Genomic DNA, 25,626 nt, shown 5'->3' with positions numbered 1-25,626 from the left:
AACCAGAAGTTCACCAAACTCCTTTGTGGGGCCCATTCTTGCAACTGCCAACAGTATGCCAGCAGAGGTATCTAGATTTTTTAGGTCTGGCTTCTCTAGTATCAACCTTCAACCTCAACCTTTTGGGCTTTACCTACACTAGCTCATGTAGCATAATGTTACTGGTTAGAGATGCAGAACTACACAGATAAACATGCATAAATGGTACCCTACGCCAATGCCGTACCTTGCCAATCAGTGAACCAATAAGTTTATGCCTATATAAACTGTCCCTGTTTTGTGTTACAAAATGAAAGCAAATGAAGCACAATCTCTTTACATACATTGTGTGACTGCATCTTTAATAAGGAAACTTTACATAGAATTGTGTTCAACAGCATCAATGAACTGCCATGTGCAAGAGACTGGGAAGAGGAATTGGAATCTTCACAGCATCCACATAACAATTGGTCCCCAAAATACCAAAGACTGACATTAGAAAGCATTGAAGCATTCAGTGTAAAAACACTGGAAGACCAGTATGGCATTCTAAGTAAAAGAAAAAGTTGTCATCTTAGAGATCACAGTATATTTACAGACACCTACAGGATCAATGTTAGAGAACAGAAATAATAAAAATCCATTGTACTGGCACTTTCCATGACACAGCCTTCTATGAATGTTTAATATAATTCATAAACTACTCCACTTTTCACTACGAAAGGTTACAGCATGTCATGAGCAGAAGTACCAAAGCCAGCCAAACTACAAGCTAGTGGGATGGAAATGCTGAACTGCAAAGTGGTGCACATTCTCTTTTTCACCAACATCTGAAGGAATGACACTGCTTTTTCCATTCACTCATGTACACATGCCTCAGACAAAGGCTTTTAAATGGCATATGGCATTGCTTTGATATATATTCTCCATTCACTCAACACGAGAAACTGTTATTGCACCATAAAACAGTCTGTTGATGATGTGGGCTTTTGTGAGACAGGAATATATATATATATATATTTGTACTTCAGGTTTAAACCTTGTCTATCCTGAGCAAGAAGAAAAATCTGTCTATTTTTGTTCCCAACAATAAAGGGGAAAATACTACACTCAACAGCACACGTGCAACAAGTGCCATGCAACTCTGTACAACAAAATTTGAAGAAATTCATGGTGCACATTAACAATGAAACGTGCAGATGGAGATCTTTGAACATCTGGCTAGAGCACATACAAACTGGTTATGTGTACTTCTTGCTGATTTAATATGCAGAACAAATGTCTCTGGTGGAGGTTCCTCTCAGATAACTGACTGCAGTGCTTTAAACCTGTTACACTGACAGCAAGCATACAATCATGTGAAGGCAGTACACACAGTTTTAAGAGTCATTTTGAGAACTTTGTGCCCCTCATCTCCCACACATTTACAGTAAAGTTAAAATGTCATAAAAGTGACACAGCTCACATAAAATAAATACATATAGTATAAGATGCACCCATAAAAGTAGTGTTCTGGCATTAAAACATACCATAGTCACAAAAAATATGAAGCTAGCACATCAAAAGAATGCATTCAGAAGCAATTTTGCCACGCCCTCCAACTAAAGTAGAAAGAGCATCGCAACACTACATGATTGGTTCTTGAGACAGTGGCACTTTGTGCGACTCATGACAAGATCGTAGTTCCTATCACGTCTAAATAGAGCGCATTCTGTACTGGCTGCACTAGTTGGGCACGTCAAATAGGGACACTGTCCAATAGTCAAACATAGTAATGGTCTACTGGTATGGTACTGACAAATTAAGAGTTACTTCACATTAACGTGCAGCCAGCAGGACATCGCACAACTACTTTTGTTGCCTGATGCAGATTCTGTTGCAATTCTGCTTTAATAACAAATCACACTGCATCCAGATATTGTTTTGTATCTGCATCTGTTTTGGGAGATACTGGAACTTCTCCGCGGTGTTAACTTGACTGGATAGGGAAAACATGCATATATTGGACTGTTGTCGACATAATGCCTCCTATGAATGCAAGTAGTTCTACAATGAACTGACTGGTGGCAAACTTGTGTGATTTAACAGAGCACTTTTAATTTTCAGCCTTATGTCTGATATTTTCAATGAAGAGGAATAAAACACTATCTAGACAGCAATAAAAGATTTGCAGAGTGAAGATACAATAACTTCGACCACGAAAAGAAATGTTTCTTCACTTCTTTCATCACTGAAAAAACTATGTAGACATAGATATACTGTTCTAAGAGGTTTGAACGTCGCTTAACATTAAAAGCACTCGCATATGTGCTTGAAAATGAGACCGAGTGCAATGCTCTCTTGGGAAGTTAAGAAACAGCATTAAAACACATTTTGATTCATGCAACAAGCAGCATGGGCAACAACTGCTAGCCTTTTGTATTAGGGAATTAAACATTAAGAACTGCCTTTCTTTCACCTAAGCTAAGATGTCCTGAAAGATTGTGGCCTATAAAGTGGAGTTATGTGAGCAGGTATGGGGTAAATTGTTTTTCTCTCATCCCCCCCTTCTTTTTGTGTGTGTGTGTGAAATACAGCTGATGGCTAACAAATACCCTATAACATAGGAGGTATCAATTTATTCCAACCCAGAGTATAAAATTTGTCTTCACAAACTAAAATCATCTACAGCTGCAGTATGCTTACTTTAAAATCATTTGTAGACTACCACTTAAAAGCATAAAAGAAAAGATAGAGTTCATAGCACCTTTCGAATAATAGTGCACTCGTGAAGCCCACAAAAATGTTACACCTATATGTACCTGGCTTTAACTAAGCATGCACATTTGAGATATATGTATGTACTTAATTCCTGAATAATAGTGTTCAAGCTGTGGATGTGCAATATGTACTGCCAGCGGCACATGTGGTGTACACAACTGACACGTAAAAACAAGTACCATCCCATTTGCTTCCGTATCCCTACACCCCCTTGCTGTATCAAAATAATGACTGACACAGTCACTGCGAATTGTAGCCCATTGTATGACATGTACCGTAGCAATACACAATAGTTCCAAGGCTACAAGACTAGAAAAGTTCAAATGCCCCTTGTCTCATGGCCAGGCCCAGTACCCTGTGCCACTACCAGACACAAAAACCTTGTTGCACATGTATTGGCATTCATGAACCAAAAATCGAATACTATTCAGGTGGAGGAGGAGTTAGTAGACCCAAGCCACTGGAAATGGTCTTGTCTCGCTTCGGTGGTGTGCTGTTCCTGCCGTACTCCTTCTTCAGGCACAAGGCTTTGTCCTAGAATCGAATAAAGGATTAGATGAAAAGGGGTCACATTAATTAAATTGGACTAAATGAAACCTAAAATGTTGCAACACACACCAATAACTGGATGTTGACATGATGCACTTGGATCTCGTGACTGTCCCTAGTTTGTGGACGAGTCCCGTGCTTGAGCTCTTCGTGAGCAACGGCTGCAAATGGGGCCATCCATTCTATGCATTCCAGCAGGTGTACTGTCTTGTAACCTGAGGACATTAATAGGGAATTTTTATGCAAGATTTGGATGCAAAACACAGGTGTCATCTCACAAGCAGAAAAGCCTGGTGGAAGACAAGAAAAAAAAAAAAAAAAAAAGAAAGAGAAAATAATGAAAATTTGATGAATGGTTTAGAATAATAAATTTGTTCTTTTCTCGCAACCATAGAAACACACAGGTACGTGTTTACTGTAGAACTCATTGCGTTGGCAGATTCAGCTACAATAAAACTTATCGGTCCCTCAGTACTTGTGGAACACTTCAAGCAGTTACTTGTAACAAAGTATTTTAATTTCAAATTAAGACTACACAGTGTTAGCAACTGGGGAACTCGTAGCATTGCACCTTGTGCTTGTATTTTTCGTGTTGCAGGTGGAACGAATCGAACGTGATCAAACACAACAGAAACCAAAGCTATATAAAACAGTTTGACATGCTCCGATGTGTTCAAGGGCATGCACATGAGATCATTAGCAGTTCCACCTCTTACCTCAAACATGAACTAAGTGAAGTCACTGGAAAATGAAAAGCTGACAAGTAGGAATTGTGTTACTATCTTGAGTGATTGTTCCGATAATTGAGGAGTCGGGGCTAACTTCACACAATATCTGGTTTTACCCAAAAACGTCCATATCGCCATACGCAGCCCATATAAAATATGCTTCAATGCTTGGGCAATTTCTTGAGGACACACTTCAGCTCTGACATAGCATCCAAATCAACTGCATTAGTTTCCAAATCCACAAACCTGAAACAGCCGACGCAATAGCCGGCGTCATCATGTGATGTAGTGCTGTGGCTGCTACAATACTGTATGGGAATTGGAGACACTCTATGTCCAGCATGCATAGATCCACCAACTGAAAGGATTGCAAAAAAAAATGTAGCAGGAGCTAAGCAATAAACACACAAATTAGACATCACTGACAAAGCACCATGAAACAAATAGTCAATTCATGGAAATAATGTCTACCTCCACAGTTATACAAGTGTGGAAATGTCTTTGTAATTTACAGCTCAGCAAATCTTCCAAAATAGATTATAAAAACAAAACCACGTTAGTTGGAAATTCTCATATAATTCGAAGGATTTCTGCAGTCCCACTTTTGCGCATTGCGATCTGACTGCTTGATTCAAAGCATGTGTGCACCACAGCCTCCTTAATAGGCCATTTGCAAAAGTTCCAGGGAGCAGCGCGCGCGCCCGGGAGGGCATGCCGGGAAATGCTGTACAAAACAACAGTGATGGTGCACACACCAGTACGCAAATCGCTGTCGTTTGGCACAGCATTTCCCGGCACACCCTGCTCCCTGGAACTTTTTCAAATGGCCTATTAGAAGCATTTCCCGCACGGTTCCTTCAATGTCCATGAGCGCTGCACATTGGTGAGTCACCCTCAGCTTCGCGGAAACCACATGCCAGGTCACTTCACATTCATATTGCACAAACCCCTCACTATTGCCACTCCTCTAACCACGCTTTTGCTTCCCTCGCCTTCCCTTGTTGCCAGTTCTGTCCTTCGTGTTCTCGCATGTTTTGGGACGCAACGCGTAACCTGTGATCGACTGCTGTGTGAAGAAACCATGCCAAAGTACAAAACGCTGACAAAGACAAACTGGCAGTTAGCGAGACTGCAAAAGCTCGAACGTGTTCGAAAACCTGCCTGGCGTACCAGTTTGGTGTACCGCTGTTGATGATCTTGAAGAACAGTGACAAGATCATGAACAAGTACTGCGAGACGCTGACAGAACTGATGATGATGAGACCGCCAAAGTTGACTATAAGCCACCACGTGTGCCACCATTTACTGAGGTGCTGGCTTCCGTTCATGTGGTGCGGGACTTCATAGAGGCGAACAGTGCATGCAACCGATCTCATGGATTTAATATCCAGTCTCGAAAAAATAAAAGCTAACTTGTGATGCAAATTACAGTGTGCAGCAAACAAAAGTGAGTGAGTTTTTTCGTCCTGAGCATCAGTGAACGCATCTTCATGTCGATAAATGTATAAAGAGTCAACCGTGTATTTGAGTTCGCTTAATTCGAAGATTCTTTTGTGGGCCGAGCGACTTCGAATTAACGGAGTTTTAACTGTAAACGAAACGTTGCCGTACCAGCACTGGACAACTGTTTCGACCTCACTGGGCCATCGTCACCAGTGCGCAGGTAGTTAACAGTAGTTAACATTAGCAACGATACTGCAATATGTAAACTCGTACAATATGTGCAGCCAAAGAGTGTCGGCTTGTTTTTGCCTTTCAAAAATGATTAGGTTCTTGCACTGGTGTATCTAAAGAGAACGGCACTCGTAGCAAGCAGCAGAATTGCGCAGCAAAATTTCACGGCTAAATTGGTCTGTGATGTGATCAAAGTCAGTTTTTCCAGTTTCTTCCCTTTCTACACCCAGCAGAGGATGAGCACAGAGCCTGCCCTCGACCCGTGTATGCTCTCAAATATGGAAGTATTAGTTTTAGCTTGTCCAACCCACTCGTCTGGACACAGCATGGATTGTAAGCATTGCCGTCACCACCCCCATTTCTCCCCATTATATATGTGCACAGCCTCGTGTTTTCAGGTTTTATGTTTCTTGAAATTTGAAAATTTGAAGAAAAAATATCTGGTTTTATGTCAGGAGCCATAACACAGGGTCAAATCAGGTTATAGCAGGTGGAAAAGTAGATTCTCTGGTAGAAAATTAATTAAAAGCACTACTCGCATTTTAGATCGACACAAGAAGCAGAACAGCTGTGCTGAGTGGTGATTTCAAATATTCAGATAAAATGGTTAAAAAGCAAGCGAGCTGGGTTTTTCCCAGTCTCGGGTTTTCGTCATGGTTCAAATATTGCCCTTGTGCTCCGCACGGGGGCCCTCCATCGCCCAAGTCACGCGCATCGCGTCGTGGGAAATGGTTTACATTCGTGCTCGTCTGCCTGTTGCTCGAAGGTGCGGGAGGTGAAGGAGAGAGAAAACCGTTTGCGCTCTTCTTCTTCTCTCTGACTCATGAGAACTAAATCCCAAGGTGCAGCGGGGCTTTCGCAACACTGCGCTCCCTGGTGGGCCAAGCATGCAATTTCTGAAATCGTCTACTGGCACTTGGCCAAGTTCATTTTCGGGTTTTACCCTGAGTGGTGATGATGCAAATCAGGGAGTAAAAGCGGGTAAAAACACAGGGCCCTATGTATGTGTCCCTGTGATCCCCCATCAAGTGGCACCAGGGCAAGCGTACCCAACTACCCAACCCACTTGCTATTTCCTAGATATGCCTCCTGGTGCTCGCAATCAAGGCAGTTCCCTCGTCACAAGGGAACTCAAACAGAGCTTGGGGAAAATGGCACCTTACTGAACCAGAAGATTTGTCTATCCATTGCACACGTCATAACTTCATGCATGTTACCTGTGCTACTCTTGCAAAAGCACAGGTGGAAAACCTTGGGTGGAGGAAGTTTTCTTCTTCATTCCCAGACTCTCTCCTCTCAATATCAGCTGCAACCTGGAGGTACACATTGAGCCAGCCATTCACTGTAACTGGAGTGAGGTCCCAGTTTAGTGCCTGAAAGAAGATAATTAATTTTACTAAATGCACTTTAATCAAACTGCCTGCACTTAAGAAATGGAAGGTTTAAAAGCATAGATGTATAGATGCAGTATAGGTGTGGCATATGATGAGGTATAGATGCACAGTGAGCTACATATTGGGGCCCATAGGGGATTGAGTTAAAGAGATTTAAAGCTTGTCCCAAACTTACTGTGAGAATAGAGAGTTCTTTGTCAAGAATTTCACTCTCCTGACATGCACCATCAGTGACGTATGCAAACTCTGTCAGTTTTGGTGGGTAGATTTCCTACAGAGCAAACACTATGTTGTAAGGCGCCCATTTGTAACAGAAACACCAAAGTAAGCACGTACCTCCATCTTTGCAGCAAGGAATAGCGCTGTGATACCAAGCAGCTGAAGTTGGCTCTTGGGGAGATCAGATGACTTTGTAAGGTAACGGTCAACAAAATCCTGTGCCAGGTAGTAGGTGTCTCTGTGTAGCCTGTACACCTCACAAACCTGCATGCAAGAATTATTATAAAGCAGGCAACCACAGCATCACCATAGCATAGCAATTTCATAGCAAACTGGCATGTCGTAGACTTGGGCAAAATGAAGGACAACACAGAAGTAGGCAGACCCAGTTGTCGTCCCCCATTCCATTTCTCCACCATGCTACAGTTTGATCAAAATAGAATACAACTGTTGGTAACATTTCCCTGAGCCCAGAGCAATATGGACAAAGACGAACAAGTGGACAAGAAAAGACGGAAAAGTTCAAGCCTCGTCTCCTCCATTCATGTCAGTTCTCATCCATGTCACCCCAGACCAAGGGAAATATTACTGACAACTAGCTTACACCAGCTTGCTTGCACTAACACTAAAATGTTGCATTATGAAAGTTAACCCATGTAGTGCACAGTCTCACCGTTGTTCTTCAAGTAAACAACTAAATAGAATATGATGTCTCGCATTATACTGGAAGCAGGAAGGGTGCTATAGGCTATGTATATCTTGAACCTATTTACACTAGGTGGAGCACAATGGCTTTTGAGAAGAGCCCAACAGAGAATTGGAAGAACGGAGTCTGTTTTAGGGAAGTATAGCTCAGGTACGTATGTACAGACACATAATACAGGCTAACCTCGATTAGCCAATCAAGTAGTATAGTGCGCATCCTTGGCTGCAACGCTGGGTGTTGATTTAGAACCGCTGCACTATGCTCGTAGATGACGTCCTTGCGCACCATCAGTCCCCATACGTTCTCTGGGTCAGCCCAAGGAATCTGTGGCAATGGCGATGCTCTAGTGGAGGACGACTCGGGTGTTGGCAGGCAGTGAATGCCTCTGAAGTGGCTATAGTTTTTTGGTGTTTGTGTTTCCACTGATCCAGCTTCTGATTCAAAAGAATCATCAAGCAAGGAACGGCCACCATCTGTGCTCTCATCCAGTGGTACTAAGTATTCCTGAAAGACAGAAGGTACGTGTCAAATCATGTGATATACATATCCCCATGGGTTTACATTTGTTCAAAGAAGTGGTTCTCAACCTATATCATTCGACAGAACCTATGCCAGATTTTTTTTTTTTTTAATTATACAACCATTTGCCACTTTTGGTCCCACAATTTGGTCGTGAAACAATGGTTTTAAGACCAAATGTCTTTTAACCAAATCCAGGTGTCAGCTTGTAACTTGGTTAATTGTAGAAAAATATATCTTTGGGACCTCGATAAAATGGAAGATTTACCATAACAAGACAATGAATAAGACAAGAATTTGAGCCCCGATAATTTGGGTACGGCATCACCGAAGGAAAGATAAGGTCAACACTGCAAGCTAACGACATCAAAAGCAAGAAGATATCAGTATGCCACAAAACCCTATATGACTTTGAATACTGGAAAACCCAGAGAAATCTTCCATGAAGAACCAAGCACTACCGCATTACTGCATTCCAGATAGGACAAAGCAGGGGTATGGCTCACAATTACTCAGAGGGCCACTACATTCTTGATTCCCTGTTGCACATCAAATGCAAAGGCAATGGTCAAAAGGGTTGGGGAGACACGTCAAGAGCTAACGTGTGGGGCCACTGTGCTATCCTACACTTTTCACTGCAGGAAGAGCGCATGGATCGACTGAACTGGATGGAAGTGAAATGCCTCGCGCCAGGCAGCCTTTTCTCAGTGTTAGTGACACAAAGGAAATGTGGCTATGACCAGCATGCAGATGTGGACAGATGGAGAGAGGACAGCAGGAAGGAGTGGGGGACAGGAGGTTAGGATGAATTCCTGGGCCAACATCAGGGGGAACTGTGCCTACATTCATCTGGAAAGTCTTCCGGGAAAACCCGGGAATACTTTCTGCCCACTAAGCAGGTGCCGGGATTGGAACTGACGTCACCACCCAGTCTCGGTGATCATCCTAACCGCTACACCACGCGAGCTGGTGCAGCCTGATATTACAGCAATACAAATATCAGTGATACATTAAGGGCTACAGTGAGGGCATCGCAGACATTCTCACTGTAGAAGAGGGTGGGAAAAGGTATGTCAGAGGCTAATAAAAAATCCCTTTTCAGACTTGACGGGCATTAGGACACCTTCGATGGTTGCTCTCATAACACAGCAATGACAGGTTGATGACCCATAGGCACCCAAATGGTGACTCAGGAGACAAAGGATCACCACAATGGAATTGGAGAAGAAAAAGCTTGGTGTGTGCATAAACAAGACAGTCAATTTCCTTTACTTGGGTCCTTGCATTTTGTGGTATGTCAGCACAGCTGTTCTGAGGGCGGTGTACTGGGTGCTGGATGGCAGGGGTCCCGAGAGCTCATTAGGTGAGCAATAAAGCGAGCATGAAAAAAATTTCTGCCATGTAATTTAGAATATTGCTATTCCACTTTTCACTGTTTCGCTTCTCTTCTTTTTTTTTTAATTTTTCTGCAGCTTTGAAATCCAGAATATTTCTGCAACAGAGTGAATCACGAGTCACATCTCAGGGTGTCTACCAAATTGCAGCCTTCAAATTCCCTGACTTTTCCAGGTTTTCACTAATTATTTCAAGCGAATTCCCTGACCAAAACATCCAAAAACACTGAACTGCTCTACATTTTGATAGAGGGCATTCATAAAACAGCTCACTTGCTGAATTGAATAATACAGATCATTTATTGAATTCAAACTAACAGAATACAAATAGATGTTTCGCGTTACTATTTAAGAGAGCAATTTCTTTTTCCTGCAGTAGGGGGCAGACCTCGTACTGTGCATCATTTATGACCCTTGTCTTTTTTGTTAGATGTCACCTGGTAGTGAGGCTGCCCACTTTCCTGCCTTGGAGCTTGTCGTATTTGCGAACTGTTACTCGCGGCAACGTTGCTGCAGCTTGGCTGCTCAACCACTGCAGCCACATGTCAACCGCACTGATTCGCTGCGTATCGTCATGGCACTTCCATTTTCTTGCGATTTTTCCTGACTTTCCCTCCTGAGCTGCTTTTTGGCAACTTCCCTGACTTTTCCAGTCACATCAAAATTCCCGGTTTTCGAGGTTAGTAGACACCCTGTATCCAGCGAGAGGCGTACGTATGTAAATTCTACGTCTAGAATTTTTTCTGGCTGTTGTGCAATCTTTAGGTAGTGCCTCCAGAGAGGGCTTTCGCAGCCATCCTTTCCCAAGCCGAAGGTGACCTTAGGATGCCTCTGTATGCCAGCAAGCAGTGATAGACAAAGTACCGCATAATTGTACTTTTAGTAAAATACCTGGCATCATTGATCAAGGCCCAACCTCTGAAAAACTGGATTCTCTCAAATAAGTTTAGCAGAGCATGAAATCTTGCAAATGATACCAATGCATTTCTAGACAAAAAGCAGTGCAGCTAATGACACACTATGCTTCTTTAGGATTTAATAGGATTTCTCAATCTTTAGGATATTTCTCCTATTTTGAAAGACTCCAGGCTCAGCCTTTTTGGTGGCTCAAACGAAAAAGAAAAAAAAAATACAACAAGCTGAATGAAAGCGAACACACTGCATTGTGTCCTTCCATTCATTTTTAACCAAAATGGACAGAAGGTGTACTTGTACAAAATTGCAGGAGAAAGGCTATATGAGGCTATAAACAGTTCATCATTCATATTCATGTTGACATGCAACATTTATTTCGTCACATATTCACCTTATGCATTTGCCATATAAATTCGCCAGAAGGCAAATAGACAGCTGAAAACATTAATTAGCCATGTAATCCCACACAACGAACAAAATATAGAATAAGTCCAGAAATTAGACATAACGAAAAAAAAGGCGCGCCAGGTCGAACCACAACAAAAGACAAGGGGTGGGTCCTTCGCCATACAGTCACAAAGAAAACCAATTTTTCCCTAAATTGTACACTGCATGCCTACTCATAAGCATTTATTAGCGAAATAAAAACAGAAAAGCATCGTAGAGATAGATCATGTGCCGGATTCACACACAAAACAACCCTAACGAACGCCGAAATTAGCCCGCCAATATCATGCAGGAATTCCGACAAGAAAAATATAAAGTCGACAAATCTTTCATACCATCCTGGTGTCTTCCTTAGTAAGATATCTTTCGAAGCACACAGTTATTTCATCAGTTTGTTTGAACGCCTCATACCCCAGAGACGGCAACTATTCTAACCGCCAAATATCATCTACACACTCCACGGGTAAGCCTTCTTTGCAATCGAACAAAAACAGAAAATTCACAAACCTCAATGGTAGGTCCGGTCCGACGTTTTCTCCTTAGTATATTGGGCTCGATTATGCTCCTGGACCTTTTAGGTCTAGAGGATTTTAGGCTGAAAGTGACCAAATGTGAAGCTTAGCGAGGCGTATCCGACGGCATCAAGTCTAACAGGACTGCCGCCCAGAAAATGGGTTATTGTGCACTTTTTCCAACAAATATCCGCAAGAAAATAAGGCCAGACAATTTTCAAACTTACTTCTTCTTAGACATGATCGATTCTTTGCTGGTATTGTCAAAATTCCATGGGGAAACACCTACAGAAACCACAGAACAAAAAGACCGGGAATGACTTTTTGGCGCGACAAAAAGCGCGCGATTGTCGTCAATAATGTGACAGAAAATTTCATCTAAAAGCTATAAAATTTCGCAAGGAGACCATTTGGTGTCTGTACACTGTGCTAAAAATGTTTTCGATCCACTATCCTGAGTTTCAAGGAGTCAAAAGGGGCAATCTTGTAAACCGGCAACGTTGCCAAAGCGCCATTGCCGGTTACCATAGGAAGGTACACAACACGGTGTGTCAGAAAAATTAAGGTGTTTCATTGCAAATCAAAAAAAAGGACTATACTTACTGTTGCAAAGGTAAAAAATGAAGATGTATCACGCAGTTTGAAGAAATCTAGAGAGCATCCCACACACACAGCAAATCCCTACGGATCGACGACCCGCCGCCTCGGCTGCCAAGGGACACAGTACACACTTGCGCGCGCTCGATTCTTGGCAAACGCGCCAACAGCTGACGAGAGATGGGAGAGGAGAGGGAGAGAGGGCCTCTCAACTCCAGTGTTGCCAACGTGCGCGGTGCTGTGTCGTCTGTTCGAAGGCTTGAATGGAGTGGAATGGAATACGTATTGGACGTATTGTGGATATCATTTAATGTACGTATTTATGTACAAAACGTGGCTTGTCTACACTTCAGATTTTCTGCTGCTTTTACAATGGGGCGCACGCATTAGTAGTACTGGAAAATACTCAATGCGAGTATAAAAGGATTATGCAACTGAGCTGGAACTTGACATAGGCAACATATCGCTGAGTTTGAAGTGCAGACAAGGGGAGTCTTGTCCTGTGTTGTACGTTTGTTTGTTCGTACCCTTGTCGTCACCCCAACTCGGGCATAAGAAGCCCACGTCAACTCAATGCGAATGTGGTATTGCTGCATTTCGTGGGTATCTTCATAACTAACTGATTAGAAAACGTCAATCTCATTCCTTTCCACAAAAGATGTAACCACAGTCCATGTATTACAAGTATGTAGTGTAAGTCCATGTAGTACAAGGACTATTTTACCATGGGGGATATGAAATTTTATGAAATGAAAAAGAAGGAAAGGCTTCCATGGGTTGCTCACAATGACGGAGAATATCTACATATCTGAGGGAGTGAGCCGGGATCCATGACTTAGAAACCCTCTTACAAAAATGATCGGAACCCCCAGGCGATGTAACGTAGAGGATTCATCAAGATAAAGTACTACATTTGCGATTAAGCGAAAATGAATTAAAAATGTTGCTTATGAGTTAAACCATGTTGGGACACCATCTTCTTCTTCTACCAATCAAAAGATGGCCGTGAGCCACCAACGGAGATTGGCCACATGTGTTAGTATGGTGAACTCAGGTGAACTAGCCATTTTCTCTTCTTCTTCTTCTTTTTTTTTTTTTGCCAAATTTGCCACCTGGTTCAATAATCCAACGATCCAAGTCGTCAAAAACTAGAAAAACGCAGGGCTCTGAACATTTCTAATGGCGCTAGCATAACATGTCCCTTTCGTTTCACTTTTAATTAATATGCTTTCTTCCCCTTGAAGTCGGCCCAGGACGCATACTAACCCCCCCCCCCCCTGTTCCCCACTCCTTCCTTTGCTGTCCTGTCTCTATCGGTCCACGTCTGTACGCCGCTCATAGCCACAGATGCTTCGCGGCGCTAAAAAAAAAAAAGAGGGGAACCTTAAAAATTTCGGCGTGACTTTCCAGCACACCCCATTGACGAAAGATTCAACGTCTGCCGCACTAGTGGTCCGACTTACAGTCCGAAAACAAAAAAGTGCCATACTTTATACTAAAAAAAAAAAGAAGAAAAAAAAACAGATGTGCGAGGGGCGCTCAATGTGCATGTTCTAAGCCTAGGTATGATGCGATGTAGTGAGGGTATTGCAATGCATTCGATGCATCAAATTCCTCTTCCCGTGTGCATAAACACGAGTCACATGGCAGTCTGCACTCATTCGATCTCATGTCGCACTCCTTTGAACTTCGCAACGTGGCAATGTCTGAGGCAAAGAACAGCATCATGATAATTGAAGTAGATTTACAAGATGTGTCAGCCTATTTGTGTGGCGACATCCTGCACGTGCCGCAGGATAGGACTGAGGATAAGATCAATGACGACGAAGCCTGAGCTATTTTATCTGACTGCGGATAATTTCGACCACCTGGGGTGCTTTTGACGTGTGCCTGATGGAAGGGACAACACTGGACAGTATTCATTAACGCATGAAAACTGTCAAAAGTAGATGACGTTACTTCCGCATGACAAGGAGTAGTCGTTGGAAGATGACCCACGAGCAGGTCGTCCCACTGATGCTACATGGCAGGGGTTGTGGGCGATCCAGGGTCTTCCTGAGGGTGTGCGTGTGTGTGTGGGGGGGGGGGGGGGGGGGGTTCCGGCCTTGTACTGTGTGATGACAGAAAAAGAGGAGTGGTCAGGACATTCGGACCCCCTCTAGATCCACTCCTGAAGGCATGGTTATACGGATGGTGTAGGCTTGAGACTTCTTCGGACTGCCACAGAGCTAGGTGTTAGTCTACTGGAACCACTCCGCACAAACGTTTGGTAATGTCGAAGACTGCCTACCGAGATGGAAAAGATTCGAATTCGAGATGAATGCTGATGAGCACTCCTTTGACGGGCGCTTGGTTGCTGGGGATTGAAACGTGGATAAGAGCTGTCAGAAGAACACAAGGACAAGGAGGACAACACAGCAGCTTCTGCTTGTGTTCCCTCTGCTTTCCTTGTGTTTTGGCTACTCTTACGCAAGCTATACCAACTTATACGCAACTTATACCAGCTACCCCCTTTAAACACCATGGTTCTCAACAGGGTCGATGAGAACAAGCAAAAGCCATAGCACTGGAAAGACTCTCCTCCGCTCGGAAATTTTTTTGAAATTTCTCCGAAAATTCCTCCACAACATTTTTTTTAATTTTTTATGTATTTATTTTTTATTTATTTTGATGAGGACAATTACTGTTCATTGATTACCTTCCGCCTAAAACTACAACAAAAGGAATGTACGGTATGCGGAAGAAAAGTACTCGTTCGATTGGAGCGCCAGGGTAAGTCGAGTCATAAATTCTGCTGCTCCTCATACCAACGTCCCTGCAAACACATCTCCTCACATTGCCCCGGTGACTCTTCCCTCTGCCGTCATTTGGAGAAGTACCTACGAGGGCAGAGATTTAACGATGACGATCACAGAGGAGAAGGGGGTGTGACGAAACCACCTTTTCCTCAGGAATATCAGCGAACTTGCTAAGCGCAAGAACACGCTCTCTCTCTCTTTTTTTTTTTTTTTTTTTGCCTACAGACTCAATGGAGACAGATGATTTGTTTGCTTAAATCGTAGTAGTAGTTTACTTAGATTATAGTAAATACCATAGTCCCCCCCCCCCCCCCCCGCCAGTGTTGTGTTGTAGGAGCCATGTAGAGCTTATGCAGAAAAGGTTGCTCAAATCTAGTGAGTGTGAAGTCACGGTCCCGTAAGCTATCAGTATCATTTTTTTCTAAAATGCAGTCAATTTAGATGACTCAGCAACACTTCAAGGCCGATGTCACTCTAACACAAGAGAGCCAACAATGTCACATCTGGGCCATCTGCGTCAGAAGCTTTGGAGATAGGGCGCAGCTTTCGACATTGAAGAGAATACAGCATTTGGAATGCCGATTATGTATCTAAATGCAAGAGGTCTGCTCGAAGGTGCGTGTACTATTTCTGAGAAGTATGCGAACTGGGCACTAAAGGTACTACAGTAAAGATTACCCTCTTTGAAATTGACCAGGTAATGCACGACTTTCTGGCATCTGTGCTTTGCAATGTGTCCATTCACTACAGATAGGACAGCATAAACGCACGCCAGCTGGTGCCCAGCAAACCATTAATATCTCTGCGACGTCCCTGCATGGCCGCGAACGTCCTGAATATCCGAACATCCATGAGATATGCATAGGATATCCCAGAGCGACATTTGTATTGTGATTTTACCCACTAAACAGCAGGTGTCGCAGGTACGTCTACAGAATATCGCGCTCTGGATATTTGGATTCCCATGTATAAAGCAGTTTGCAAGTCCTGAGATATAGAATGAATAAATAAGAACGTTCGCGTGCTGCTCTGTGCAACGTATTTACGTAGCATTCTTCAAGCGACAGAGTGAACGTATTTGCTTTACAGCTCTACTGAGCAGATAATCACATTCGATAACCTGAATTAAAAACACAGTATTTGACAGCCAAGGATGTCAGGATTTACTTTGACTCGATGAAGATGCACAGGAATTGCAAAAACGCATCAACCTTCGTCACCGTTACGAATGTTTTACGCCCCACTATTCTTAATGAAATAGAGGCGAGGAGGAGGAGGAGGAGTGTCGTTAGGAGGAACCCGAGAGGTCTGCCTGCCTGATTAGGCGGCATGTTTCTCGGGAAGAGAAAGGTGGTGGAGAGGAGGAGAGGAAAGGGTGAAGTGGAAGACCGAGCGGAATCCGCTCGGGGGGAGGATAGCTGCGTCCATGGGCCGACTTCAGGGGAACTGTGCCGGCATACGCCTATTACACATCTGAGGGAAACCCAGGAAAAACCCCAGACGGCACAGCCGGCCCGCGGATTCGAACCGCGGACCTCCCAGTCTCCAAGCGCACGCGTTACCGCTGCGCCACCGGAGCTGGTGAAATAGAGGCTACTGTGGGATTCCAAGGGTTCTCCTCCTCCGCCCAAGTGAGGCGGCCTGGTGGGGTACGCCATTTATATGCTGGTTACACAGTGTTGCTGCATTGTAATAGATTTTGCAATGCCGCATGCCGCAAACCTAGTAGTAATATAGAGTGACAAATAATGCGTCTTGATATATCTCATAATAAGTGAATATACATTAAAATGCTAGGGTGCTAATATATCCAGCACGTATCCAGATGTCCGCGAAATTCGTTAAATACACTACCAGGAGACCAAACAAAAGGGTGAAAGTGCTACTCCTGTGGATATCCACTGGATCTAACTTGGGTCCACACGAAACTCCAGTGGATATCCACGGCGATATATCTTCTGGACATTTGTGGGACATTGGTGGACATTGTCCCTTCTATGTTGTTCCAGCCTCAGAACATCAGTTCTTTCATGTGCAACAGTTGCCGCCTGCGTCGATCCCGTCGTATGAATGTGTGTATGAGTGAGCAAAAATGTAAATGAAAGGAGGATGAGTGAGAGAGAGTGGCAGGTTTGACCCTTCAGATGACGCACCCTAGAAGGCGCTGAGAAGGCGTGTTAGCTTAGCTCAATTGGTAGAGCCCTGGACCGGCAACTCAGAAGATGTGGGTTCGAGTCCTACAGCTACCTAACCTTTTCAGTGACTTTCATCTTTCATTGGTGGTTTGCTGGTGGAAGAGATCCATGAAGAAATACAACCTTGAGCTTGGGCAACACTCTCAAGAAGGAAGACACGTACCTAGTATACCGAATACCGTATCCGGATACCGAATGCCGAGTACCTGGTATGCCATGTATACCGAAAGTATACACGTACGACAGCTCAATGAGCTGTCCTACGTGTCGTCCTCCCAAGCTCAGGCCTATATTTCTTCATGGCTGTATTCACTACCTTTCAGCAGTAATGTTATGAGTGTTACAAACTTTTTTTTTCTTCTTTTTGTGAGCACCCAATGTCCTCCAGTGCCGAAGAAAACGTTTGCTGTTTAATGAACACCGCAATAGTGAACAAAAGTCCTGGCTCACACAAATTCTTTTGAGTTATCGTACTTAGAAAGAATGGGGCACTAAAATATCTCCCTTCTGCTACTTTCCATTCCGCATTGATTGTTCAATCCCAAGCACCTCGGACGGGCTCTTTGGAACCTCTTAGCGACTGCATGATAGGGTACCTTGATGATACCATCGAAAGTTATGCGAAATGGTGCAAAACCTCCCAGTAGCACACTTTGTGCGCTATGCTCCGGGTGTTCCGTAAAGTATGATGTTCGGCTATTTTTACCGATGGGATAGTTCCTCAATATCCCTGTGAGTTATCATGAATTTGAGTAAATTCGGCACGCTCTTCACATTGGTGGGGTAAAAAAGTGGCCTTTACTTGGTAACTCTCCGAGTTCAGTTCGCAAAAATTTACATAATTAAACTTACGTTACATAACATTCACATCAGGAGGTCGCAAAAACCTAGTAAGAACAAATGCCCTTGACCGAATGATTCTAGGTGGTGTAGTTTTTATATTATAATTCAATGACACGTTTTCTGGGACACCCTGTATATAAGCTCTTAGAACCATGAAGATCACTTAGGAAGGCAGTAGCATACCTTTCCAAAGCGAAAATAGACACTATATGTATATTGCTTGCCTCGCGATATTCCACAAATACGAGAGTCCTGTTTGCCTGCGAGTCAAACGAAAGGGTGAGGTGTTTAAATTTTAATGCGATTGCGATGATAAAGAAATAGAGTGTGTACTTACATTGACAGAATAATCCTGCGGCACGCTGCTGCACAGCTGACAAGAAAAAGGACTACAGAAAATCGCGCCTTTTTTGTGGGTCTTTACATTCCAGGCAGAAGTAACCGATTTTTTTCTCTTCAACGCAAATACCAATCCGGACAATTCTCACGTGCAATCAAAGCGTATATGCAGAGCAACCTATGAGTAAAGTTTCAAGCGCATGGAGTACAGACGGCGTCGAGTAAGAACTGTCTCATCTTGCCCCACCTTACCCTGTATTGCACGGTCCCACGTTTTCTGTCCAGCGCTTTAGGCCATATTACCAATCCTCGTAAGCTCATCACTTTTTCTTGCTCCTTCTACACCGTTCTCCGACAGACTACAGCAGACGACGTTATGTGTACCTCCGCGTTGGCGTCTGATCGGGTGCTACGATTCTTCAAATGACGTAACAATGGATAGAGATATCTGGATGGCGGTACGTCCGGTATCGCAAAAAAAGTGCGTCTTTGTATTAACGCTGCACTCATTATATAAGGGGAAGTATTGAACAAGCACTTGTAAATAGAATTACGAAGCGTAGGAGAACCATATCACACCTATTACACCCGTAACTAAATAGCTGCAGCTAGGAGTTCTTACCTCCTTTAATGACCTCTCTGCTGCTGACCGCGCGCTCACAGCCGTCTCTTCTATCTCTCGATCGATTGATCAATCCTCTTTCCAACTTGACCAAGCGCTCTACGTCGAATTATGCGCCTTGATGGAACGAAACCTGCACGAGGCCCTACAGAAGACGTAAAGCAGCATGGAAACAAACTCGCGCTTAACACGTGTTATGTTAAATTACCAATTTCTCAAGGCGATGTTCAAACGAACTGTATCCGTTGCAAAGCAAGAATTTCATAATGGACGTAACTCATTCCTATCTGACACGAAGCGCAGGAAGGCACTGCATCGGCACCGTTGCGTTTATCCGCAGGTCGTTCTCGTGTGTTTCTACTGACCCTACCGTTCTGTGTGATCTGGATGCGAGGTCCCTTCTCAACGTACCTCCCGTGCCTTTTTTTGTCTCCCAACCATCGTCTTGTGGGTTCGTTGCAGCTCCGGAGCATGAGTTGGGATGTGTTGCGCGAATCCTCCCTAGGCCTGCACCAGGCTCCGATGGTATTTCCGACAGGGTGCTGAAGTCTATGTGGGCATCTCATCCTTTCGATCTCTTAGAAAATAAAGCTTCAACACCGTCTTGACATAACAGAAAACAACATTTAAAAACAGATGTTTCGTCTCTCATACGAGAGACATCATCGGTGCAGCCAGACGGCAGAATGCGGGGAAAAGCCACACAGGCTACTTAAAAAGGTCGGTATACAATACAATACCAGAGTACAATACCCCGTGGCTGCACCGATGATGTATCTCGTATGAGAAACGAAACGTCTATTTTTAAATGTTGTTTTCTGTTGTGTCAAGCCGCTGTTGAAGCCTTATTTTCTAACCATGAGCCCCGGCTTTTGGAAAATTTTTGCCTCTTGAACACTGTAAATGTGTCCCTACAGCGTTCCTGGATTCCTGTCGAATGGAAGCTGGCCAGAGTGGTGTTACTGAAGAAGGTTCCCACTAGAAGCCTCCATCTGGAGAACGATAGCACTAACGTCTGTCCTCTGCAAGACGTTTGAGCGCATCATACACCGCGTAGATTGCCTGTGCATGTGGAACCCTCTGCAATACTTAACGATAGTCAAATTGAGTTTCGCGCACGATGTTCTATCTGGATGGAGAACCAGATTCGTCTCGCCCGGGAGATGGGGAACATTTGTGCTCTCGTTACCCTAAACATTGCAAACGCAAAGGACAGCATTGAATACAGCGTCCCTTTACAAAGACTGGTCATGGTTGGCACTCCGCCGTATACATACTCTCGTGGGTCAGAAATTTTCTTTGGGATAGGTTTTTCTTTTGTTCTGATGGTCATTATGCTTCCTCCTCTCAACCCCAACACAGAGGCGTACTCCAGGGTTCTGTGTTATCCCCACGGCTTTTTAATATCTTGAAGAGTTCCCTTCCCTTGGAACCGGACGTGACGATTACTTACGCTGACGACGTCGCGTTCTTTGCCTCCTCCTCGTCGTTGCATATGTATATGTCAAACTTTCAAATTCAAAGTGTCAAAATTCAAGGTACCTGGATAATTTGACTACATGGATGACTTCAGTCCACCTCTCACTGAATGTAAAGAAGTCAGCAGTGATTTTATGTCCTGCGAATACTTCAGCCCTGAAAATCGAGCTGAAGATTGGCATGCTGTCTGTTCGTGAGACTATACTGCTCAAGTACTTGGGCGTATGGTATAATGACAGGCTGACATGGGACCATCATATTGATTATTTAACCATCAAAGCTGCAAAGGCTCTCGGCATTACGTTGCTGTTCCAGCATTCGTGTCGGAATGCGTAGGACTGTCCTACTTTACGTGTATAAATGCCACATCGGACATATACTGGAACCTGCTTATGCCCTGTTTTCGCAGGCCCCTGATTATCGCCTCAGTAAGCTGTTTATCATGGAGAGCCTAAAAAAAAGGAAAGTTTGTCTAGGCCTTCCCAGGCATACTGCAAATGATGCGTTATATCTTGAGGAGCGTACGCCCCCCTCTTAAAGCTCACCTTTCTCTCCCAGTGTCAGAATTCTCTTGTAGTCAGAAACAATACCTCTTTCAGAGATATTTCCGTTTGGATAGCATGCAGTTGTCGTAAATCGAACACGCCTCAGTTACCCTCCGTCCAACAGCTCCTGACAACCCTGAAAGTGTCGCTTGCGGGCTTTTCTCCACTTGTGCTCAGTCGCGTAGCCAGGCCTCCAAGGTAGGGGGAACGCGATCCGGAAACCCGTCCCGCTCCATTCCCACTGATCTGGGGTGCGCCTACACACACACATAGCTATGCATACAGCGAAATGAGAGATGAAAATGTAGAATATTTGAAGTTTTACTAATGTGATTACATATGGGATATGGGGTGTCATGACCAGCGGGGGCGCGTCACGAGATTGGAGGTAGTTTGAAAAGCTAATAACTTCAAAACTACTATTCAAGAATGATGCATAGAGAGACGCCAGCAACTGCAGAAACTTTCGCGACCGTCACACTGCCCCCCCCCCCCCCCTCCATAAATATTTCTCCCCTCGGATTTGCACGATCTGCGTGGGTCGACCACCTTGTCATCGCAACAGACGTGTATGGCTCAGAGGAGCGGACTGGTGTCGGCCTCTTCATTCCTCAGTTGGACTATCAGTTTCCTGTCCACCTTCGGGATTCTCCTTACGAAAGTGAGTTTCTGGCCATGATTATGGCCCTCCGGAAATTCCCCGGAACCTTCGGCGAGGTACTTTTACTATTAGATTCCCCAACAGTTATATCTGCTCTGGCCACCAACAGGGCCGGCGAGAGGGGGGGGGGGGGGCAGCCGGGGACAGAGCCCCGGGACCCGGGCCTCTTCAGGGGCCCGATGGTTTCTAGCGCCAGGAGACATGCGAAGAGGGGGCCAGGGCAGGACTCATCCGGGGTCATCCCCGGACCCGTAATTTCTCTCGCCGGCCCTGATCACGACCTAAACTCCTTAATACTTACATTTTTGCCCCTCGTAATCAGTCCCATATCCGAGATTGTAATCACATGGGTCCCCGGTCCCCATGAACTGTCCCTCAATGAGACAGCGGACCGCCTGGCAAAGATATCCGCTAGGTACCTGGACAGATAATTGAGGTCTTGCCTGCACTTGCTGAAATCACTCGAGTCAGATATACGCGGTTCCTGGCGTTATCTTATCATCGTACTCCTCGCCCTGGTTACGAGATTCTGTCCTTCACGACCTACTACTATACTAGAGAGGCAGATGGCAATCGCCTATATGGGAGAACCGGGTCGCCGTGTCATGGGTTGGTTACGCTAGTGGCCGCTAGAAGCGCCACTGCTTGGTGAAGGTTCCACTTTAGGAATTTTTCTTAGACACGGAAAGAATCGTGGCACAATGGTGACATCTGTGCACAGCTTTCCCGTTTTATTTGTACATGTTATTACGTTAGAACACAGCACATTAGAATACAGATTCATATGAACGGCATTTCAACATTAAGATGCATAATCACACGACCGACAAAGAAAAAAGACTAGCACTTTGTCTCACGAAGCTCAATGAATACCTAGCACACAGATTGGACAAATGCATGGTATACGATCATCTGCATGACTGTGCGTCCTACAGCTCAAGTTTGACAGTACAGGATGTAATTCGCTGCGCCGGACTCTCTACCAGAACGTGTTGGTGGCCGAGCTGGTTGGTCACCTGAGAAATTTCAGGGGGGGGGGGGGGGGTTGCAAAAAAAATGCAGGGGGGTCTGGGGTGGGGAATCCCTGACGTGCACCCACTGCGTGCAGAATGAAACAGCTGTCGAATATTTGATCGCCTCCGTCATAGTTGTCTGGTCGTACCTTCGTCCATGATGGGAGTTCCTTATTTCTCACTAACTTCGCTGTTATGGGTCAGCTCACCGGGAAGCTGGAGTCGGTCCTGACATCTTGCATTACATCATTTGTTTATCGCTCTCACCTCATGTACCCACTAAGGGAAAAAAAGGGTAAATAAGAGTAAAGGGAGTGTAACTATGACTTTTACACTCATTCTATACTCTTTTCTGCCCATCTTTACTCTGACCACCCCACCTTATACTCTTCCGATACTCTCTTTACCCTGCTATGACGACTATGACGATGTCATGCCACACTGAATACGCAGGTTCTCGTCCGTTGATTACCTGTACTCTAAAATCGCGTCGGTTGAGTGATCGCCAAAGTATGTGCGTGAGCCATATCCTTTGTCAGTCCAAGTCTCAACGTCTGTACGCCCGTCCATATAACCCCTCTCAGTGTGTATACGCCCAGGGCGAAGTCAGACACAGGGCCTGAATGGTAAAGGGGCACTCTTCATCAATAAACAAAAAGCAGGAACAAAGTAACGTAAGTGAATGACAGTAGCAACGTAGTAACGTAGTGAATGACCCGCATCCACGCAGAGTAATTTTTACTCCCTTGCAGGATTAAGTTACACTCCTGTGGGCGACAGTGTAACGCTCTTTAGAAAAAAAGGAGTGAACATTACGCTAAAAAAGAGTGATCTCAGTGACAAAAATTTTACACTGCATAAAAGTTGGGTATACTCTATTTTTTCTTAGGGTGCATAGGTTGCATAAGCCATGCATTGTGCTTTATTTTTTTCACGTGCTCCTTCGCATGCTCCCACACACAGCACTGCATCTCTGTTGACACAAATTCATCATCCTCTTCAATCATAGCTAGGCAGGGGCGGTGCAACACCTGAATTCAGGGGGACCCCAGATCCCAACCGGCGCCTCCTTCCATCCCCCACCGCACCCCCAATTCATGCCCGTGCCCCTCAGGATTCGATAGGAAAAGGGTTTATGACATTTTATTTGCATGCATGCGGCACCTGAGATAACACTTTGGCGCCTCACCCTCATGGGAATTTTGCGCCCCCTTCACAAATTTAGGGGGTCTACAGTAACCCCTGTAAACCCCCCCCCCTTCCGCCGCCCCTGTAGCTAGGTAACATAGGCACGTTTAATTAATAGTTTTGCCGTGGCCTATCTCCCTTGGTGTATAACGGCCAGTGTCTAAGATGGAAGAAGAAGTAGTAACAAAGATGAAGGTACAAAGATGAAAGGTGAAGATGAAGATACAAAGTATGGAACACCTAAAAAATAACTTTAATTACAAGCTTTTGCGCAGGGTCTGCGCGCTTCATCAGGTACAAAACAAGTATCTTCTAGTTCTTGTGACTTGTGTGACTTCCAGCACCGTGTGTGGGAGATTTCCGGCGCACGTGAAAAGAACCCCAGGTGGTCGAAATTATCCGCAGTCCTACCCTGCGGCACGTGCAACATGTCGCCACACTGCGCAGACAAACCTTACGTGTAACATCACGGTACCATTAGTTATTGATGTGCACATTGCTGGACGTTGAATACGCGCGAGGAGAAGAAGAAGAAACCAGCGATCAAAACCACGTGATCAAAACTATGGCGGGCTAATAAAAATAGCCAACCTTCTTCCTCTTCTTCTTCAAAACAGTGGCGCATAGCTCATTCTTCCATCGCCAATCTTCACGCCGCGTTTACATGAATGCGACAAAAGCTCATCATATCGACTTGCAACGAATCCTCTCTGACAGGGTCACGTCAACCAGGGCCGGCGATAGGGGATAGGGGGCGAGTAAGGTGACCACCATAGGCCCCGCGCTTGAATAGGCCCCGCGCGCAGGCCTAGCCGGGCCTGTGAAACAGGCCCCGCGATGTGCCTTTGCCTCAGGCCTCGCACACCCCTAGCACCGGCCCTGACGTCAACCAATCCACGGTTGGGATAGGTGCGAAGAGGTGCGATAACTCGAAACGATTCGCTTCTGTCGCATTCATGTAACCGCGGTGCTCTTTTCCTTTTCTTTTTTTTTTCTTTCGCGTAGAACTAGTTCACCATAGTAGAACTTACGTCTTGCCGATGGCTGACACTTCAGAAATTTCAAGTAACGTTTCCATGCGAACCAGAAAACATGCAAAGCAACCTTCGACGTCTACGGCTCCTCCACCAATTGTGTCCCAAATGCCCTCAAACACACACCCGATCGCCAACCAACGACCGTCAACGTGGTCTGCGGAAGGTTCCTCTGCTATGTTGAGAACTGTCAAGTAGTACTGCAACTTACAAGTCATAGTCATCAACTCATTGACACATCACGGAAGTCTCAAAAGTAAATTCTACGCCCAAAACCTCGCGGACCTCAGGGGAGGGGGCATTCTGGTCGACACCCAGCTACATGGGCGTACCGAGAGGAGGGCAAGGGGGGGGGGGGGGGGCGTGCCCCCTCCCCTGGAGCTTCAAGATCGCTTGTGAAAATAGTGCGCACTTTGGTCATAAGTCGTAATGATCATTCTCAGATGTCATAATAGGAACCTCTGGACACCCGCACAGTCCGCAACGTCCGCCTCCAGAAAAAGAGGGGTAAGTGTG

The 25,626-nt window shown here is 44.8% G+C and overlaps 1 protein-coding gene across 7 annotated transcripts; it reads right to left on the bottom strand.

Moving 5' to 3' along the window:
• Positions 1 to 320: 320 nt before the first annotated feature.
• On the bottom strand, positions 321 to 19,347 carry LOC135377704 (G1/S-specific cyclin-E-like). 7 transcript variants are annotated; one of them, XM_064610304.1, is made up of 13 exons: positions 19,191 to 19,347; positions 18,567 to 18,602; positions 18,413 to 18,489; positions 12,400 to 12,651; positions 12,024 to 12,081; positions 11,792 to 11,879; positions 8,193 to 8,513; positions 7,421 to 7,567; positions 7,260 to 7,355; positions 6,908 to 7,063; positions 4,263 to 4,374; positions 3,358 to 3,503; positions 321 to 3,273 (listed from the first exon to the last, which is right to left on the bottom strand). In XM_064610304.1, the coding sequence occupies exons 5-13, from the start codon at positions 12,035 to 12,037 to the stop codon at positions 3,163 to 3,165; spliced, it is 1,191 nt and encodes a 396-aa protein (XP_064466374.1). In that variant the 5' UTR covers positions 12,038 to 12,081; positions 12,400 to 12,651; positions 18,413 to 18,489; positions 18,567 to 18,602; positions 19,191 to 19,347; the 3' UTR covers positions 321 to 3,162. The 7 variants fall into 7 exon arrangements, with proteins under 7 accessions (XP_064466374.1, XP_064466379.1, XP_064466378.1 ...); XM_064610309.1 differs by lacking the exon at positions 12,400 to 12,651; XM_064610308.1 differs by lacking the exon at positions 12,400 to 12,651 and having other exon boundaries at positions 18,454 to 18,489.
• Positions 19,348 to 25,626: the final 6,279 nt, after the last annotated feature.

Source organism: Ornithodoros turicata, chromosome 1 (assembly GCF_037126465.1).
Source record: "Ornithodoros turicata isolate Travis chromosome 1, ASM3712646v1, whole genome shotgun sequence".
NCBI classification, from domain to species: Eukaryota; Metazoa; Arthropoda; class Arachnida; order Ixodida; family Argasidae; genus Ornithodoros; species Ornithodoros turicata.
The sequence above is the reverse complement of the archived record's forward strand: the minus strand, read 5'-3'. Positions and strand labels throughout refer to the sequence as shown.

What these genes read in the sequence shown, in the direction of transcription:
- LOC135377704 (XM_064610304.1), bottom strand. An exon ending in GGACCGGACCTACCATTGAG is followed by an intron (nt 8,514 to 11,791) that starts GTTTGTGAATTT and finishes TCTGTCTTTCAG; the next exon opens with GAATACTTAGTACCACTGGA. An exon ending in ATGTCAACATCCAGTTATTG is followed by an intron (nt 3,274 to 3,357) that starts GTGTGTGTTGCA and finishes ATTCGATTCTAG; the next exon opens with GACAAAGCCTTGTGCCTGAA.